This window comes from Cuculus canorus, chromosome 2, assembly GCF_017976375.1.
Source record: "Cuculus canorus isolate bCucCan1 chromosome 2, bCucCan1.pri, whole genome shotgun sequence".
Classification (NCBI taxonomy): domain Eukaryota; kingdom Metazoa; phylum Chordata; class Aves; order Cuculiformes; family Cuculidae; genus Cuculus; species Cuculus canorus.
Genome location: NC_071402.1, coordinates 21,780,196 through 21,799,277, shown reverse-complemented (window position 1 = coordinate 21,799,277; position 19,082 = coordinate 21,780,196). Strand labels below are relative to the sequence as shown.

At 37.4% G+C, this 19,082-nt stretch overlaps 1 protein-coding gene across 50 annotated transcripts in view; it reads left to right on the top strand.

Moving 5' to 3' along the window:
- Positions 1–18,878, top strand: part of RIMS2 (regulating synaptic membrane exocytosis 2) — a 457,943-nt gene extending 439,065 nt beyond the window's left edge. For all 50 annotated transcript variants that reach the window (XM_054058036.1, XM_054058006.1, XM_054057998.1 and 47 more), the window contains 5 exons: positions 12,224–12,365; positions 13,573–13,685; positions 14,408–14,509; positions 15,432–15,571; positions 15,995–18,878. In XM_054058036.1, the coding sequence (XP_053914011.1) occupies positions 12,224–12,365; positions 13,573–13,685; positions 14,408–14,509; positions 15,432–15,571; positions 15,995–16,213 (716 nt within the window). In that variant the 3' untranslated portion in view covers positions 16,214–18,878. The remainder of the gene's footprint in view (positions 1–12,223; positions 12,366–13,572; positions 13,686–14,407; positions 14,510–15,431; positions 15,572–15,994) is intronic.
- Positions 18,879–19,082: the final 204 nt, after the last annotated feature.

The window sequence follows — 19,082 nt, the reverse complement described above, 5'->3', positions numbered from 1 at the left end:
TCGAGCCATTGACCACTAAATGTGATGAGATTTTTTGATGGCAAGTCACCTCTGCATTTTAATTGGAATTTGTTGTATTCTAAGTGCTTCTTGGCAATTATATTGATGTACCACCAGTGTCCTTAAGTGGGTGTGGTACATGCACTCCCATATTCACTAACTTAATGCACTTTTACAGTTTAAACTGTACATATTAAACCCACTTCATGAGTTATCCATACTTGAGATGTAGCTATTTTTGTGAATGATGGATATGTTAAAAAGAGATAACCTACTAGAGGGTGCTTTTACATTCCTTTCTAAATGATATTTTTAATATAAATACAAAATCCAACCTTTGAAGCATTTCTTCGTAATAGCCTTTGAGGACTTCTGTTCTTTAACTGCTGAAATGAGTACACCGGTCCATGGGTAGATCTTTGGGTATGAAAGAATATGAATACTGTGAAGTTCAGAAGTAACTGAATAGTAAGTAACTCAATACAACGTATTAATAAGAATAATTTTAGAAACTACTTCTGAACACAGTGATTGACAAGATCCATTTGAGCGTCAGTTGACTATAGAAGGAGACTTCTTAAGCCCTGACATCCAAGCTGCAAGGTATTGATGAAGTGAGCTGTGGAAAGGGTGCAGTTTTCCAGCTGGTAGACATGAACATGCCATGAGTAGACCTGAACTTGCCGTGGTTGGCCAGGTTTGCAGCACAGGCAACTGCTATTCACTCTGGCATTTCCTACATGCTAATCAGTTAGATGGGTTCTTCAAGTTTATTCACATTCATTCCTTTTAAAGGAGTTTGTTGTTCTTAGCTCTGTCTAATAAAAAAAAAGAGGTATTGAAAAATCAGTTTTTTCATCATCAGTTAGCAGTATCTCTGTCATGCTTGCATGTGCACATGCAGAGCTAATGTGACATCTGGCACCAGAGCAGATTACTTATGGTATCAAAGTATCAAAGCTATTAAAGGATGCCTTTTGCATTTTTTGGTAGATTCATCAACACTAAAGTGTACAGCTTGCATAGTAAAGCGAGGATTGCCATCAAATAATACTTGGAACGGCTTTAAATTACATGGAACTTGTAGAAAAGGTGTGGGGACAAAGAGCAAATCAGTACCTGCTTCTTGAAGCATCCCAAGCCTCATGTTTTGTCTGAAGTCCTGACGTTGTTGAAACCAAAGGAAATTTTGTCATTAAGTTCAAAAGACCAGGGAATTTCCAATGTAAATGTGTGTGACCTCCTTTTAGATGTCTGTAGTCATAGTGCAAAATTTTATGCACATAATGTATTTAAAAGTAGTGGATATATATTTGCTAGACTTCCTGTGGAGAACTGGAAAATGTGTTAGAGCAAGTGAATTCTTATGGACAGAAAGGTTACTGGAGAAGAATAGCAGTTATCCAGCATGCACTGAGAAAAGAAGAGGCTCAGATTGCGTATGGTTGCTAGAAAGCCTACGTCTATTTTTATGAGTGGGGCTGTTAATTTGATGCTTCCTCTAATTACACTGTGTGTATTGTACACATCTGGGTAGGGGCAATCCCTGATTTCAGTACAGAGTGGGGGTTGATGTAATTGAGAGTGGCCCTCCATAGAAGAACTTGGGGGAGCTGGTTGATGAGAAGCTCTGCATGAGCCAGCAATGTGTGCTCACAGCCCAGAAGGCCAAACAGATCCTGGGCTGCATCAAAAGAAATGTGGCCAGCAGGTTGAGGGAGGTGATTCTGCCCCTCTGTTCCTCTCTTGTGAGACCTCGTCTGGAGTATTGTGTCCACTTCTGGAATTCTCCACATGAGAAGGATATCGAACTATTGGAACAGGTCCAGAGGAGGGCTACAAAGATGATCAGAGGGCTGGAGCACCTCCCATATGAGGACAAGCTGAGAGAGTTGAGCTTGTTCGGCCTGGAAAAGGGAAGGCTCTGAGGAGATCTTATAGCAACCTTCCAGTACCAGAAGGGGACTACAAGAAAGCTGGAGAGGGACTGTTCACAAAGGCTTGTAGTGATAGGATGAGGGGCAATAGATATAAACTGCAGAGGGGCAGATTTAGACTAGACATTAGAAAGAATTTCTTACCTATTAAAGTGGTGAGGCACTGGAACAGGTTTTCTAGGGAAGTTGTGGATACCCCATCCCAGAAGGTGTTCAAAGCCAGGCTGGATGGGGACTTGGGAAGCCTGATCTAGTGGGAGTTTTCCCTGCCTATAGCAGGGGGGTTGGAACTAGATGATCTCCAAAAGGGAGTCTATTTCAGTTTAATGTCTTTTTTTGCCCAAATTTTTGCATGGTAGTGAAGCTATGAGATTCAGGGGATAAGTGGAATGTTTTGCAGGTGCTGAAGACAATTCTGGAGATAATTCATTATAGTTGAAGACATAAATTAATCAGAAGGAACTGGAAAGCATCTTGGTCTCCCACTATGTTAGAAAAACAAAAGGCAATTGAAAAAAAAAGCCACAGAATGTTCTTCAGTTCGAGACGATCATCCCCAAAATAGCAAGAATTAGTTATGTGAGAAGATGCATTACAGTTTTGCATGTTGATGTCTACAGAAGGAGGTATTTGAGTGTTGCTGCAGGGGTTCAACAGGAATAGAAGCACTTTATATACTCCTGTCACCTGGCTGATAACTATCTGGGAAACTTGCTTGAGGGGTTGTTCGATCCTACACAGATATCAGCAGGAGTGTTGCTATTGATGCTAGAGAGTGAAGGATCAGGACTTATTTAAATGTATGCTGAACTGCTCAGTTGAGCACTGTTATTGACTTCAGTGGCATTTCTCCCCAATTAATCATTGCTCATTGGTAGAACTTGAATAAAGCTCATCGGTTCCTGGATTCTGTGTCTGTGGTTAGACCGCCAGATCACACTGTCCGTCTGGAGGTCCTGGTAGACAATAACAAGCAGACAATAATTTAACCAGAAATAGAAAATGGGGGAAGTAGTAACAACAAATTCATTAGCACAGTAATTACTAAAGTGAAGAGCATCCTGCACATGAAGTAGTTGTGCTTTAAAATTATCCTCTTGAAAAGAATAAAGTAATAGTAGGAGTATCAGGCAATGAAGAAAATGAGAATAACTACATCTTCTTGGGGGAATTGGCCTACTTTTTGGCCTTGGCGGTAAAGATGACCTTGTTTATTTGGACTGTTCACAGGCAGAGCCAAGGTGAAATGTGAAAGAAGGGTATAATGCCCTGTGGCAGGGTATCCACTGTAAAAGATGAAGTTTTAAAGAACCTTGGCTTGATCGATAATAACACATCAACAACTGTCTGCTGTGCATCTCATGCATCAGTGCGGTGGCTCATGTCAGAGGACAAAAATCACTCTGAATATGGAATAATAATTATTCTATGCAGAATCTGTGACACTTAGGTTTGTGGTCGATGATCTTTTATGGTTGCTTCTAGGGCACTGCTCAGGGGCATCTGCCCTGAGTCAGCCTGTCTGGCATTGCAGTGGGGCTGGGTGTCTCCCACTTTTGCAGTTCCTCAGGCTGACTCCGGGGTGGAGGCAGTACAGGAATGATTACCAGCATTTTGCACCTCTCTTTCCAGTGTCAAGTGTTTTTACCAGTTACACTCAGGTGCTGTACTCATGAAGTAGATGTAGATGCCAAGGTGGATAACACCTTTTAAAAAGAAGCATAGTAAAAATGATACTGGTGAAGCAAATTGCTGGTGAAGCAAAGAATGTGACAAACAAAACAAACATTCTGGGAAACATCTGGAAAATCAACAGAAGAGTAGAAGAGACTGCAGAAGGGTTGACATTCAAAGTACAAGATACTTCAACCTGACTATGTGATAGAACAGAATTTTAAAACTGTATTTCTCTTCTATTTGTTGTATTTCTCCTTTGAGCTGCTCTTACAGTTACACTGCGGCATATACCAGAATAGCTAATAGATAACACAGGTATTGCTATAACAGCAGCAGCGAAGCTACGGAGTATGACAGGTTTCATCTCTAGTGGTACCTACATAAACCTGAAAAAAACCTGTCTCACTTACATCTGCATACTGTATTGTCATTTTTCAATGGCAAGGTCAACAGTAGTCTGAGCAATGGCACAGTGTCGACATTATTTCAATAGCAGAGGTTAACATTTAACAGCAGTAGTATGAAAATGGGCCATTACAGTCTGAAATTTGCTCAGACTTTTGGGAACTGTGATTATTTTAATAATGATATTTGCATAGTATTGTTACTCAGACAAAGTTAGGAGGCAGAATTGTTTCTGATTTGTGTAATCTCAGTAGCCATCCAACTGCTTGGCACCATCGATCTCATTAAGCCTTAACCAAGGGTGTTGAATTTCAACATACTTGCATCATTAAAAAATGCTGCACAAATCCATCTGATAGCATATGTAGTGACCCTGTTATACTGAACATAATCAAGGCTGGGTTAAAGAATGGTGTTACTCTCATTATTGCATATTTAGAAAGTATCTCTCAATTCATGTAATACAAAAATTTTTAAAAAGCAATTCTAAGCTTCTCAATATATACAGTCTTCCCTGTTTAAGAAGTTTTAGTCTTAGTTTTAGAAGTTTTTGGTACTGCATGGTATAATTGTTGAGTTCATAAGAATGCTATATGTCCAGAAAATTGAATGTGCATGTAAACATAGATACAATATCTCTCAAAACTGCAGTGAGTGTTTCTGTCTACTTTAGATGGTCATCCTTTGTCATTGTCAAAATCAAGGACTGGAGTTAAAGATTTCTTGTGGTGAAGATGTACACCAGTTTAGTGATTCCTTATGTAAATGATATTTTAAATTAGAATGTAATTCCACAAAACTGATTGTTCTAGTTTTTCAGGATTTTAATAGCTTGGTGATGAGACTGATTTCTCCTGCCTTGCACTTTTTGTAGTCATGTAGATTGTCATACAGGATGTACACAGTGGTTATAAAATGCTCTCATTCTGTTGTGACATATTCACAAAATATGCAGAAAGTCTCATCTATTATATTTGAATTATGAGAACATCTATCTGTGTGGAGATTTTAACTGCTCTGAATGAGAGTTCCTGAAAAACTGTTCATTCAGGTCACTGGGCACGTGGAACACACAGCTGTGGGCTGCAAAGCCACATGCTTCTTCATTATCGTATTTCTGTGTTTGGTTTTACAGCAATCATACAAGGCTTTTGGCACGTGTATCCTCTGACCGCACTCAAAACTTGATGGTCTTATCAGTATCAGAAATAGAGACTTCTGCAGAAGTGCTGGAAAGACTGGAGGGGCTGTGCAGCTGTGTTCCTGAGTCATATCTTATTTCAGGAGCTGTGCATTTCTAAGTACAAGTCATAAGGATAACATATTAATTCGGCATTTGATGTCTCCTGATTTTGTATTGCATCAGAACTAAACTTTTTTTTTTTTTTTAATAATTCCATATCTGAACCACTTGGTGTGCAACAGGATTTTTCCAAGTTATATGCAAATCGTTATGGATCTCTGGTTAGACTGGCTAGCCAAGGGGTAGCTTACTTGCTCAGTAAATCTTAGTATAGCTGTTGACTTGGAAAGGTATCTTATGCAAAGTTGAAGAAAACATTCCTTCTTGTCCCAGAAGTCATAAATTTGAAATAAAATAGCATAAACGTAATAGAGATACCCTGATCTCTCTTGGGCCAGATATTTTCTTACTGTACAATCCAGATCTATAATGAACTTATGTAAAAAGAATTATCCAACCAGACTTCTGTCTGCATAGCCAATTTGTTGTTTTATAGTCAGAGCCTAGTAACTAGAAGAGAAGTGGAAGTCACATCAGTGTGAACGCCTCTCATCCAGACAGCTATGGTTATTTAGTTTTTCTTCCATGGAATGGATCCCAGACCATTGACTGGCTGTTATCAGAGGTTAATTCTTTGTCCAGGCAATGGCCAAACTAAAATTTCCATGCTGTGGTCCTGTATATTACTTAATTCGGATTTCCAGTGAATGTTACATAGCACAGGTTTTAAAAACAATCTCTACACTATCAGAGACAGCTATTTATTCTTTTTATATGTAGCATGTTCAATAGTGATTCTGAATAATAATACAGAGGATACAAGAATTTTAAGAACATTAAATTTCCTGTATGTGGAAAACCAACTGTTGTTAAAAACTTAGGCTTGTAAAAATATTTCAAAACTATTTGGGATCACATGTGTTGAAGAACTTAAACAGATGTGATGTCCCCCTCCACTCCCCACTCCACACAAAGCAGTCTCTACTATCTGATACTCTTAAGAATTTACTGAAAAGTCAGTTAAGGGTCAGTTAGGACTGAAGAATGGACATCAGTACAGCAGTGAAATTAAAGTGGCAGAAGAGAACTTTGGAAACCATTAAAAAGCATGAGAGAATAACTAGCAGGTTAAAACACAGCATTACTTTGAAGCAGCGTGTGGTAAACTGACTTCACATCAGGTGACCACAACAAGCTGGGGGGATATTTTCCAGACTGAACATATCACCAGCCTTGCCATGAACAGGAATGCAGAAAAGAGATGCTGCACTCTGGCCAAATCTTTATATCCCAAGTACAACTGACATTCGTGATAGCTGCCTTTTAGGTGCTGTATATGGGGATTCATCAAGTATGGGTCCTGAAGGCTTCTGTATCAGCCTTTCACCAGAAACTCAAGCAACAGTTCTCAGGCTATTTCATTCAGTTCTTGCTTTCTTTTGCTTTTTCTTAGATGCCATCTGAATTAACCTTACTGTTAATTTCACTGTGCTTCTATTATATCCAGAGGAGATGGAGAGGAGGAAACACAAAGGCATTGGACAAGGGAGAGGAAGTATATCTTGACTGAAAATTAAAAACTAGTGAGGTCTCCCAAGAAACTTAAAAGTGAATAGTGCAAACTGGGGCTGTCAGTCCAGGCTCTCTCAGACTTCCCAAGCCTGGCTGCTCCCATTACTGAAGTGCTTCCCTTCTGAAGGCAGTTATGCTTTTGGGCTACCATGGCAGGCCATTCCCATTGCTGTCAGAATTTCTTAAGTGTTTTATGCTCAGCTGTTCATGGCACTAGGAAGTGGAACACAGATCTTCCCTTCTTTCTTGCAAGTGCAAAGTAAGGAAAGACTCCTGATTACAGTTTTTCCCTGGTCCTGCAAATGCTCTTTGGGCTTCGTAAATGTTGACAGAATGCACTGTGAATAAACTTCATCAGAATGACTGTAACACCACGCTTCCTCAGCTGGTGGTTTACATTGGCCTCCAATACTCAGTGAGATAGACCAAAAAACTTCTCAAACTGAAGTGACAGTGAAATCTGCATTTCTCAGATCCTGCTTTAGTAGATCCTAATATCTGTCTGCTGCTTGAGGTCTGTGGGTGACACAAGGAAAGAAATGACTCAGCTGTGGTTCTCAGCAGTTCTTCAACAAGAGCTGAATGCCTTGTTCAATGTGACAAAAACCTGTGCTGTTCCAGACACACAACTGTGTGCCTGCAAGGGAATTTGAGACCCACTCTGCCCTCCTTTTCTTAGGTAGGATCAAAAGTTGTTAGATTGTCTTGGATGATTTTATCTAGCCTGTTCTTAACATGTCCAGAGCAGACCTTTAAGTGCATAAAGAGCTTTACTCTTAAAAAATGGTCACTTAAAAGCAGCTTATTCTCTTTGTGGATTTAGCTCCTAAGTTCAAATGAAAATAGTGAAGCAGTTTTTGTGCAGTCATTTTGGTGAGGTAGAGAGAGCAGAGAAGAGGCACCTCAGTCACTTCAGTGTGTTCCTCAAGCCACAGCTTCTCTGTACTCAGTACAAGTCCTACCAAGAGGTCACATACCACCTGGGGACTGGCATAGCCAGCCTGCCTTTGCCTGTGCCAGCAATGTCCTCTCTCAAGGATCTGTGCCTGGTGGTGAGCAGTTGTTGGAAGCTCTTGTTGAGAGCAAGCTGAGAGCTCTCACTCTCCTCACCAGAGGCAGATTTCATCTGGCTAGATCCCAAATCACGGAAGGCAGTCTATTGCATTCATTGCAGTTTTCAACTTGTCCTCATCTGATATTGATGATCGTACCGGTAGTTTTTCACCCCTGATTTGCAATGATTTATACTCCAAGTTGTGGGAACAAATAATTCCATGTGTAATTTAGAAAATGTGGTCTGTGGAGTCTATTTGAAATAACCATATTAGTTAAATTACGAGTGTGATTAACTGTAAGAATGAGTGTGCTTTCGTAAATGCCAAAGCAATTATTTCTGTCAATTTATTCCACTCCTTACAATATGGCCACATGAATCTTAACTAGTGTTCTTCAGATAATGTATTCCATATTTTGTCATGGAAACTTGAGAGAAATGTCTTCTTTCTAGGGCAATTAGGTTACACTAATTTGGAGAACATTTTCAGTGTTCTTTATTAGATTTTAGTAAATTGTAAGTTAAATGATTTTTGGTGTAGATGGTCAGCAACATACTTGGCAACAAAGTACACTATTAGACTCTTGTTTTCACACCCTTTCATTTGATAGGATCAAGAACAATGTGCATGAGGTAAGTGTATACTTATAAATACATTATGATTGTAAAGTCAGCCCTCACTTTTACAGTGGCACCACTTACTTACATCTTTACTTCTGTGTTAGTGGCAGACAGATTCCCAAATTAATCTCCTAGCTAGAGATTAGCATCACCTCACATGGGCTTATTCAGCTGTGTGTTTTCACCAATGTTTTTGGGAAATGATCTGTCTGAAAAGAAAAAGAACAACTTTAAAACATATTTGTTCCTCTTGGGTTGAGTCCAAAACAGAATTCAGCTACACAAGCAGTTAAATCAGCACAACTGAGGAGGTTTTGGTTTCTAGGCAAGGATGAGGGAAAACAGTTTGGATTTACTGGAGGGGTAAAACCTTCAACCAGACTTTCCATCACCTACAGCTTGGAAGTATGGCACCAAAGGTTATTTCTTTGAGCTAAGCAACAACTTTGTATTCTTTGCTACTTGCAACCTTTTAAATATTTTAATGTTGAATTTATGAAACACAAATTATGGATTATATAAATTTTGTCTTTGCTTTTCAGTTGTTTGAGGAATTGTGAGATTATATTTTATTTATTACCTTTTCCCAGGGACCAATGTATGCTAGGATTGTGCACAATCAAGTGTAGGCATTTCTCATCTGTATTATTATATATTAGTTTATCAAAACTTAATCTGAAAGAATATTAATCTCTAAAGTAGTGGCTCACGAGTCACATCTGTGAACTGGAGCTGCTTCTGACTGCTATTCCAAATTGACATTTTACTGTTAAATTTTCAATTCTTATTTCAAGAAATATAAACGTCATGATTAGAAGCGTTTTTTCTGAAAGGTCAGAGCTTTCTCTTTTGGGACGATCAGAGCTCTGCCCATTTCTGTTGGAAACTGGAAAATAGTTATTTACATAGCCTCCTTTCATCCCTCCTTAAATTCAGTGTTAAGGACAAAATAATTACTGTTTTCCAGCCACAGTCCTACAAAAGTTGGATGTACTATGCATGTTGGACTTTCATGCTGTATCAAAGTCCTATCTTCTCAGCTGTCAGCCTGTCTTAATGTGAACCAGAGCACTTACGTCAGTTAAAATGAATGTGGAAAAGTAAAACTGCTTAAACACAAGATTCAGGGAGATGCTAAGAACAGCTAATGAAACATGTACGCCTCTATGAAGACTTGAATGGCAATTGCACCCGTTCTGTCTTGATTAATCAGTAAATTCATGTGCAAGAAGTGTGTTGATTTTTTCCTGTGAATGTTTTGGTGAAGGGATAGAGACTTACAATTCTAATTCAGATAAAAATTGCCATACTAGTTGATAGAAGTTTGTATATACTTCTTCACATGTCACATATTCAAACTCATACTTATCCTAAACGCCAAAATCTTTGAAAGATATGATGTGAAAAGATTGCAGAATCACGCTGGATATTGAATTTGCATGAGGATTCGTATTTGCAACAATGAACTGAGAATGACCACCATTCAACAAGTCTGAACAAAAATAAATATTTAGTAATCAAAAGATCTCTTACAACAGAAGAGTAAAATCCTGTAACAAGACTTTCATGAAAACAGCATGGAGCTTCGGGAGTTGTGTGCTTTTCACATGTTATGATGACACCATGTACCTTTTCTACAAAACTACAGCACTTTGTTTTCAGGCAGCTTGGTGGGAATATTTCTTTGGTATGAGTGATTGGATTTTAGAACAACTGTGGACCAGTATTGGAAATCAGCTTTCTTTACTATAATATAAGTAATAAACCTGGAAGACAGTTGGAACAGTACAACCCACTAGAAATTAAATTGCTGATTCTGCCTTTCATTTTTCATATGTCATGTTAGCGTTGTTTCTTTTTTATTTGTATTTATTGCACCAGATATTGATGGGTATTTTCAGAAGTAGTTTTGACATAATAAAAAATTATTTCACTCTATTGGGTATTAATTCATGTGGACAGCTGAAGTTCTAGACAAAAATTATTACTTCTGTTATTTTTTTGTATACTAGTTAAAATTTATAGTCTTAAGGATGGCAGGAAAGGCTTGTAATAAGCAATAAGTTTTCAAGCATTTATGGTACTGCTATAGAAATGTCTCCCTACTGCTCAGTATTACAATGTTATTAGATGTTTTTTGGCAAGGGGCCAGTGGGTTCTCAAGGTGATTTTGACGTCTGTTACCCACTTCACTAAAATTCCCATGTTCTTTATCTGACCTGGTATTCCCCCTCACCCAAGGGCCTGGGGTATACTCCTGGGAGACTTCAACCCACTCTGCAGCCTGTAGGGCAGTGCCACATTGAGTGGGGACATTGAAATCAGTACCCCATCCTGTTTCCTGTCTTGAAGGTGCAGGATCTCTTACAGTAAGCCAGTCCCTGTGCTCACACATCCTCCTCAGAGTGTAAGGGTCCTTATCCTAGTGCAATCTCCTCCATTGGTCATTTCCTTTCCCAGATCCCTAGTGCTTAAGAAATCCCACAGGTCCAGCAGTTCTTCTGCCATCTGATATATGATGACCCAGAGGTGGTGAAGGGTAGCAGAAGCCACGAACAACTGCAGAAGAAAGTGAGTCCCTAGTTATTCTAGGGTCTTGGATATTATTTTACCCTCATTTTTTCAATATTTATGAATTCTGGTAACATTTGGTGTCATGTACGTTCAGAATTATTTCTCTTTTACGGTATTTTCAGCATATAACACGTTGCTGTGCTGAATTCTGGAGGTTTTATCCAAGGAACAGATAAAAGAAATTGAAATGCAGAATTCTCTGTAACTATGAGTAACTATCTTATTCGTGAGAGGAAAACTGAGGCTTCATTCCTGTTCAGTTGGTTTTTTTTTTTTGTTTTGGTGACACTAAATATATCTTCCAGCTGAGGCTGGGGTCAAAATTTCTACACTAAAATGCTACAGTATTAAGTTCTGAGTATTTCTTCCCTTCTGGTACCTAGCTATATGTCACTGCTATTTTTACAACTAAAATTGAATTGCAAGAAAGAAAACGAAATTGTTACTTTGGAGGTGGAAATAAAGTTTCATATTATGCATAAATCAATATTTTTAGACACTAATTTAAAGCAGCTAGTGAAATGAGTGTGAATAGAGAAGAAATAATATAAACAGTTCTTGTTTTCTGTCCTCACTAATGGATATCTCACTTGATTCAACAGACAGTTGAATCAGCTAGTGAAATGAGTGTGAATAGAGAAGAAATAATATAAACAGTTCTTGTTTTCTGTCCTCACTAATGGATATCTCACTTGATTCAACAGACAGTGACCAAATGCTTTTAAATCAAATAATTCAATCTGAATTCCTCAGACAGTGCAGGTTTTGATGTAATGGTAACATTTTAATTGAATTCCTGGGAGGGATGTATTTATCCAGACAAAACATATTCTAAATGCAGTAGACTATGTGGATGTCTAAATCTGGTTACCTCCACAGGCAGGCTTGAGTTTTGTGTATGCTGTCTGCCCTTGGAAAGCAGGAGGTGAATGAACTCAGGTCCTATAAAAGAGATTTGCAATGCTGCTTGCCTATTATTTAAAAAATGGTAATTTTCAAGTGGAAGTTTTGTTACAGGTCTTTAATTTCCGGCTTCAACTGTTCCTGTCAAATGGAGTGGTACCACACTCCGTGGTGCCCTGCAAGGCTGCACCGCTGTGACAGTGCGATGCGATGGGGGCTCCTCTTTTGTCTCTGCAGAAGCAGGGGGCAAGAAGCTGAGGAGCACTGTCCAGAGGAGCACTGAGACAGGACTGGCTGTGGAGATGAGGAACTGGATGACTCGTCAGGCCAGCCGGGAGTCGACGGATGGGAGCATGAACAGCTACAGCTCTGAGGGAAAGTAAGCAGCAGTTCTTACTGTGGTTGCCTGACTTTTCTCCATTAAACTGGTAGTTAGACCAAAGTGAGGTGAGCATTGTAGGTCCTGTTAGTCAGAATTAGCCATCAGCATGCAGTGCGGCAGGAGGGGAAGCAGATCCAGTGCACTGAGTAAAACACTCTAAATGACAGGTCATCTTCAAAAAATTCCTCTTCTACATCGGTGCTTTGCAGAGAAAAGTATTTACAGAGCATTCATGGGTATCATTCACTGGGCTTGAGTTTTTAAAAAATTCTGCTAGTTAATCTTGAAGAAATGGTCTGGGCAGAAGTGTGAGACTGTCTTGTATCATACTTTGAGTAAAAGCCCGAGTCGAAGACTTCTTAGTGATGGGTCCAAGACAATAGCTAAGAAAAACATATTGTGAATAGATTTATTAGTGGTATTCACGGCACTGGCTGATACACCTATACCGTACCATGTATCTTACACATCCAAGTTGATGCGCTATATGCATTGAGTCAGGCATTTATTTTTAGCTGGTCATTACAAATCTTACTAGTTCCTATTGCCTTGAAATGGGTCATAGATACTTTATGGCAAGAATTTGGCCATATGCCAAATTTGGTCATTTGCCACAATGGATTTCCATTCCGTTATTGAATAGATGTCTTTCTCAAGGACATTTTTAAGAAAATATTTAGAATAAATGCTGATTTTAAGAGGTGATTTTAAACATAGTGACCAGTATTCAGTCTATTGTAACAATTTCACTAGATATATTTGACATTCAACCATTGAGTCCACATTGACAGAAACATAAGCAATTTTACCTTCTTGTAGCTAAATTACTGATAAGGGCATGTGTTACTATTGCATTGAACTGATCTAATATGAATATTGAAATAATTAACAGCAGTGTTTAACATGTTGGGAAAAGAAAGCATGATGTAAAAATATTATTGTGGAAATTAAACTTAGTGTGGATTAGTGCTTCCTTCACCTGTTTGTTTATATGCTGAAGGTTGAATTGCTACTTGTTGAACACTGTGCAGTTTTGAAAATTACAGTAATTGTTTTGTAATCTTGTCAGTATAACTAAGTTCCTTGTGAGCAGTAGTACTAAAAACATAAACACTAAATACAAAATGTCTAGAAAGCAAAAAAAAAAAAAAAAACCAAAAGCAAATGTATTTATTTGGGGTTTTTTTGAAATATTATTTTTCAGTTTGATTTTTCCTGGCGTGAGATTGGCTGCAGACAGCCAGTTCAGTGATTTTCTGGATGGTCTTGGTCCTGCCCAGCTTGTAGGACGACAGACTTTGGCAACACCATCAATGGGTAAGCATTTATGTCCCATAGATATGATATAATGTACTGGGTCTGATGATTGGAACATAGAAGTTACCTAGGTTCTAAGTTTTTAAATACGGATTTCCCATGTGGTTTTGAACAACTCAGTTAAGACCAAAACCATAACCTCAGCCAAAGTTGAGCATAATTGCAGATGTTTATTAAAACACTCAAAAGTAGAAAGGTGCTTTGAAAAATTCAGTCTTTTATCTCTTCTTCCTCAGTTTTCCATCTTTAAAATATTACTAACGAGACCAATCCTTTCTCTGAGTCACTTGGATAGTATTGAATAAAAATGGGAATTTAGGTGAAGGTATTTGTTATTGTTTTGCTTGCAGTATTTTTTATATTTACAAGTTTTCTTTTCTTACCTTGTCTTAAACTAGCGGCATGGTGGAGAGATTTCAAACAGGTTTGCAGAGCTACTTCATACTAAAAGAGACCAAAAAAAAGAATTTACTTTGAAGTGATAGGGGCATGGGAAATGGGAGATAAGATGTTACTGTAGGGCTTTTTAATTGTTTACTAAGGTAAATAGCAGTGAAGAGGGTAAGTATTAAATCACCTAGTAGTATTAAAATACAGATAATTCTTACTGGTGGAATGCAGATGATACAAGTCATCACATATTCATCCTAGAAATTCCCATAGCTTTTCATATATTTAGATATTTCTGAATTATAATGCCAGGATTTATTTATGTTGTCTAGGGGATATCCAAGTGGGAATGATGGACAAGAAAGGACAACTGGAAGTAGAAATAATCCGAGCCCGTGGCCTTGTTGTAAAACCAGGTTCAAAGACACTGCCAGGTAAGGAAGAAAAATCTTAGCAACAAGAATAGAGTTCTACCAAAAAAATCCAACCCTCCCCCCCAACTTCTGGAGCTTTACTATTCAACTTAGATAAACTTAACAAATTCACATTATTAATAGATTACAGTATTGTACATTGAAATGTATGATATATTGAAACAGTATACAAAAAAGTCAACCCTACTTCAGGAGAAAAAAAAAAAAATCAGACTGATGTCTAGGCTACCAGAAGACACAAAATAATTTGTAATAGCAGGTGCATCTTTGGTTATGGGGCAGAAAGGAAGATATATACTGAAGGTTGACATAGGGATGAAGAGGGAATCAACAAGAGATGTGGAATAGGTATCTATGCAAAAAGTAGACCAGTATTTGATACTTACTCCTTATTTTATAATCTGATGTCCTATAACACTATGTGAAAAGGATAATATAATGTTATTTTTAGCAAGCACTTCTGCCAAAATAGAAAAATAGAAATCGTGTCAGAGTCTTTTCTTCACTGATTTTCACCTTGTAGATAATTTTAAATTATTAACAATTTGGAGCATTGATCCAAATCTCACCAAAGTCAACTCAAGTCATTCATTTACTTATCAGGCCTATTTTGCATGCTGTCAGTATAGGGAAACTATGTGTACAAATGTCTGATTTTTTCAGGTCAAAATCTGAATTGTTTCGTGGCAAAAGAGACATATAAAAAGAAGTAATGAAAAGACTATACCAGGGAGAAATGTAAAAGAAATGCATGGATGCATTGCATATGAATAATTTTTAATATTAGTTGTGGAAATTTGTTCATATAAGTTACATATCTTGTAAAGGGCAGATTTTATCATATGATGATAGAACAGTGCATCAGTTGTGCAAAAAAATCAGGACTTCTTGACTTACTGTTCTTTATTTTCGTTTTTCTAAGCACCATATGTAAAGGTGTATCTATTAGAAAATGGAGTCTGCATAGCCAAAAAGAAAACAAAGGTAGCAAGAAAAACGCTGGAACCACTTTATCAGCAACTTCTATCATTTGAAGAAAGTCCCCAAGGCAAAGTTTTACAGGTAATTTGCATCAATATCCTTCTGAATCTGAAAACATCACCTGTGCAGTTTTCACTGAGTTTCAGACTTACTTTTGTGCTTCTTTTGGCAAGTTCTGCTATTTCAAATACTCGTTGAGACGATAAATACTACAGTAAAACTGTTGATGCAAATACAAAGTGCTGAGAAAAGTTGCTCCTACTATATGTATGGGGTCCTTCTCTCACTAGGCTTTCTTTAGTGTACTGGATAACTGCTGTGTTACTGCCCAGGTCATTTCTGTCATTGCATCTTTATTAGTATGCACAGAACTACTATCACAGCAGTCAAGTATTTTCATTCCTTACTATAATTAAATAAACAGAGATATTTGATTAATCTGATTGAAGCTCTTGACATTTTTACTAATTTCTTTCTATTTTCTTGTGTTTCTTTTGCTAACAGATAATTGTTTGGGGAGACTATGGCCGTATGGATCACAAGTCCTTTATGGGAGTGGCACAGATACTTTTAGATGAACTGGACCTGTCCAACATGGTGATTGGGTGGTTCAAACTCTTCCCTCCTTCTTCCCTAGTAGACCCAACTTTAGCTCCTCTCACTAGAAGAGCTTCCCAGTCATCTCTTGAAAGTTCAACAGGACCTTCTTATGCTCGCTCATAGCAGCTGTGAAACTGTTGTCATAGCAACCAGCGTTACAAAAAAATAAAATTACAGGTCGCAAACCCTGGTAACACTGCATGCTTAATGTTGTGTCTTCTGAGCCTGTTTCTAGGGCTGCAATGCGATCCTGTGTTCTCAAGGAAGTTGCACACATTGTGCCCTACAGAAGGCCCTCAGGTGAAGGACTGAAGTCATGAAGAACTGATAGGTTTGGAGTTCAGGGACACTCAGTTTTGGTCCAATCTGAAGCCATGGACTAAACTAAAAGAATCAATCTGTTTCATGCAACAAAAGTCCTTTTCAATGGCATATCTGTTTTGTTGCTCCCGTTTCTTTATTTATCTGCCCTCCCCTCCTAAAGCTTGGTTATGCCACAGAAATGGAGTTACCCTCCCATGAAGCCATGTTACAAGTCAATGGATTAGCAGACAGCGGAAGAAAAGACGAATGTCAGGATGCTGGAAAAGTCAACTGTCATTAGAAAAAAGTTGCCTGAGATCTGAACACTCTTCATACTGAAAAGGTTCAAGACTTAAAGTGGCGGGCTTCATACCTCCAGCTATAGATACAGTGAAACCCCAGATGTGATGGACTCTCTGAAAAATAAATTCTGTGGATATACTGTACTGTATGAAATTAAAGAAACTTTTTTGCATGGACACAGATTTAGCTGAACACTTAAATTATTTTCTTGGGGCTGCAACTTGCAAAAAAAAAATCAGCCATTTTCAACAATTTATATTATTTTTAAAAATAAATTTCACTAGTGCATGGTTTTAAAGGGAAGAGAATGCAACAGGGTGATACAAAGACACACCACGTTTATCATTCTTTAAACCGGTCATGGTCTGTGTTTTTGCAGACATATATTAAAAATAAAAATAATTTCTAGCGAATATTTAAAATTCTGTTTATGTGACAAGAAATAAGTGTAATATATTAAATTTATTTAAATGTAAAAGGTACAAGCCTTGTAAAGTTCAACATAATGTGCAAATTGTACACTTCTTTTACTTCCTTCTTTCTCTCTCTCTCGTCTTGGTCTCCCTTCTTCCTTTTGCTCTTTCTCCCCTCTACCTCCCAGGATGATCATCATATTCTAAAATGGCTATCTTTTGACTTATTACTCTCTTATGCCCCATATTTGGTTGAGGTTGCAGATTGTTCTGCATTTCTGAATTATTTGAGAAAAATATTGTTTAAGAACTTACTTTTTTTCAAGCATGTTGAAAAGGATTTTGCAACATGGCTTGGGAGTACATTAAAGTAATTCAGCATGTATTTGATAAAGAAGATATTTGAACTTTTTGCAATTTATTGTACAGTGCATGATAACTTATTTTAATTTTTTCTCACCTTCAAATTGAATTCTACAGCAAAATACTGGAATCATGTGGCCATTGTAAGGTGTCTTCAATAAATTTGTTTTCAGCACCAGCATCTTTCATTCAAAAGTTGAACTATCATTTCTTGAAGGTTTGGAAAGAGGAAAAATTAAGTAAATGGTTGATTTTTTTAGGAAATAAATTTAAACATTTTTATTTGCACTAAACCAAATTAATTGCTACATTTTTGAGATTACAAAAGCAACAAAGCTTAGTAATTCGTACAGTTCTGCTGTAAAGTTCAATTTTCATAAATTACATTTGTGTTGCAAAAGACATAATTAGGTAATATCAGTCTGAAAAATGTCACTCTTTGGTTCATAAAATAGCCTTAAAAAAAGCTTATCAGTACCACTCTGACAGCTATTTGACACTGTTACCAGAACCCTCACTGCAGTCAAAGCATCTTCAAGAACCTGGTTTTTGTAGCAGACAGTAACTACCATTGGGTGGTGCTGCAAGTTCAAGCTTCTTATTAAATTACATTATTTAAAGGGAATGTAACTGGCTAACATTTAATAGCGAAATATCCTTTTTCTCTGGGTATTTGTATGCCTTTAATACCTATTTAAGGTTTAATATTGAAACCTTGCAATAATTTTTGAAATATTCATTACATTTACCTTTAATGCCACACAGAATTATTCTGATTTTATTTGAAAATCTATTAAAGTTTCCCATTCAGAAATTGTACATGCCTCATAAAAGGGCAAAAGTAATAACAGTATCACTTAAAATGCCTTTTACTTTGTGCAATATCATATAAATCAAGATTGTGTCTTGTCTTCAGAGTTTATATAATGGATTATTGTTAAGTTAATGGACAGACTGGTAAAATTATATTTATTGAAATAATTTAGACATCTGTCTACCAGCAGCAAATAAATACTACTAACATGCAGTCTACAATATCCCCTAGGATATTAAACAAAAATACATAACCATTTTCCTGATACTGTGAGATGTGCTCACACATTCTTGTATGCATAGTCCTATATAAATTATTTCAAATTTACAATCAAGGACATGACGCATGGAAGGTTTGTACATACTTGTCATTATGTAGTATTTATTTTAAAAAAATTAATGTATTTTTTTTAATTTTCACACATCTGCAACTCTACTTATTGTTTAGTCATGTAAATAGCACTATTCCAGTGATCACTGCTGTCTTGTACATAGTACATTTTAAAAAGTTAAAAGGAATTACAGTTGGGGAAGAAAAAAGGGCAGATTAGGCCTGTAATGAACACCAACTAATGTAAATCAAACTCATTCTGGTGATGGTATTTAACACTTTAAATAAAACATTTTCTTTACAGAACTTGTGTGCAGTGCTTTATTGCTTTTCTCTGATGGTCGGCAGCATCTTGTAGTGGGGTTTGTGGGAAACAGCACATGCAGCTGATGAACAAGCAAGCCTTTCTTCTCAGAACGGTGCTGCAAATGAAATACCGTTTGTAACATAACACATTCACTGCCAG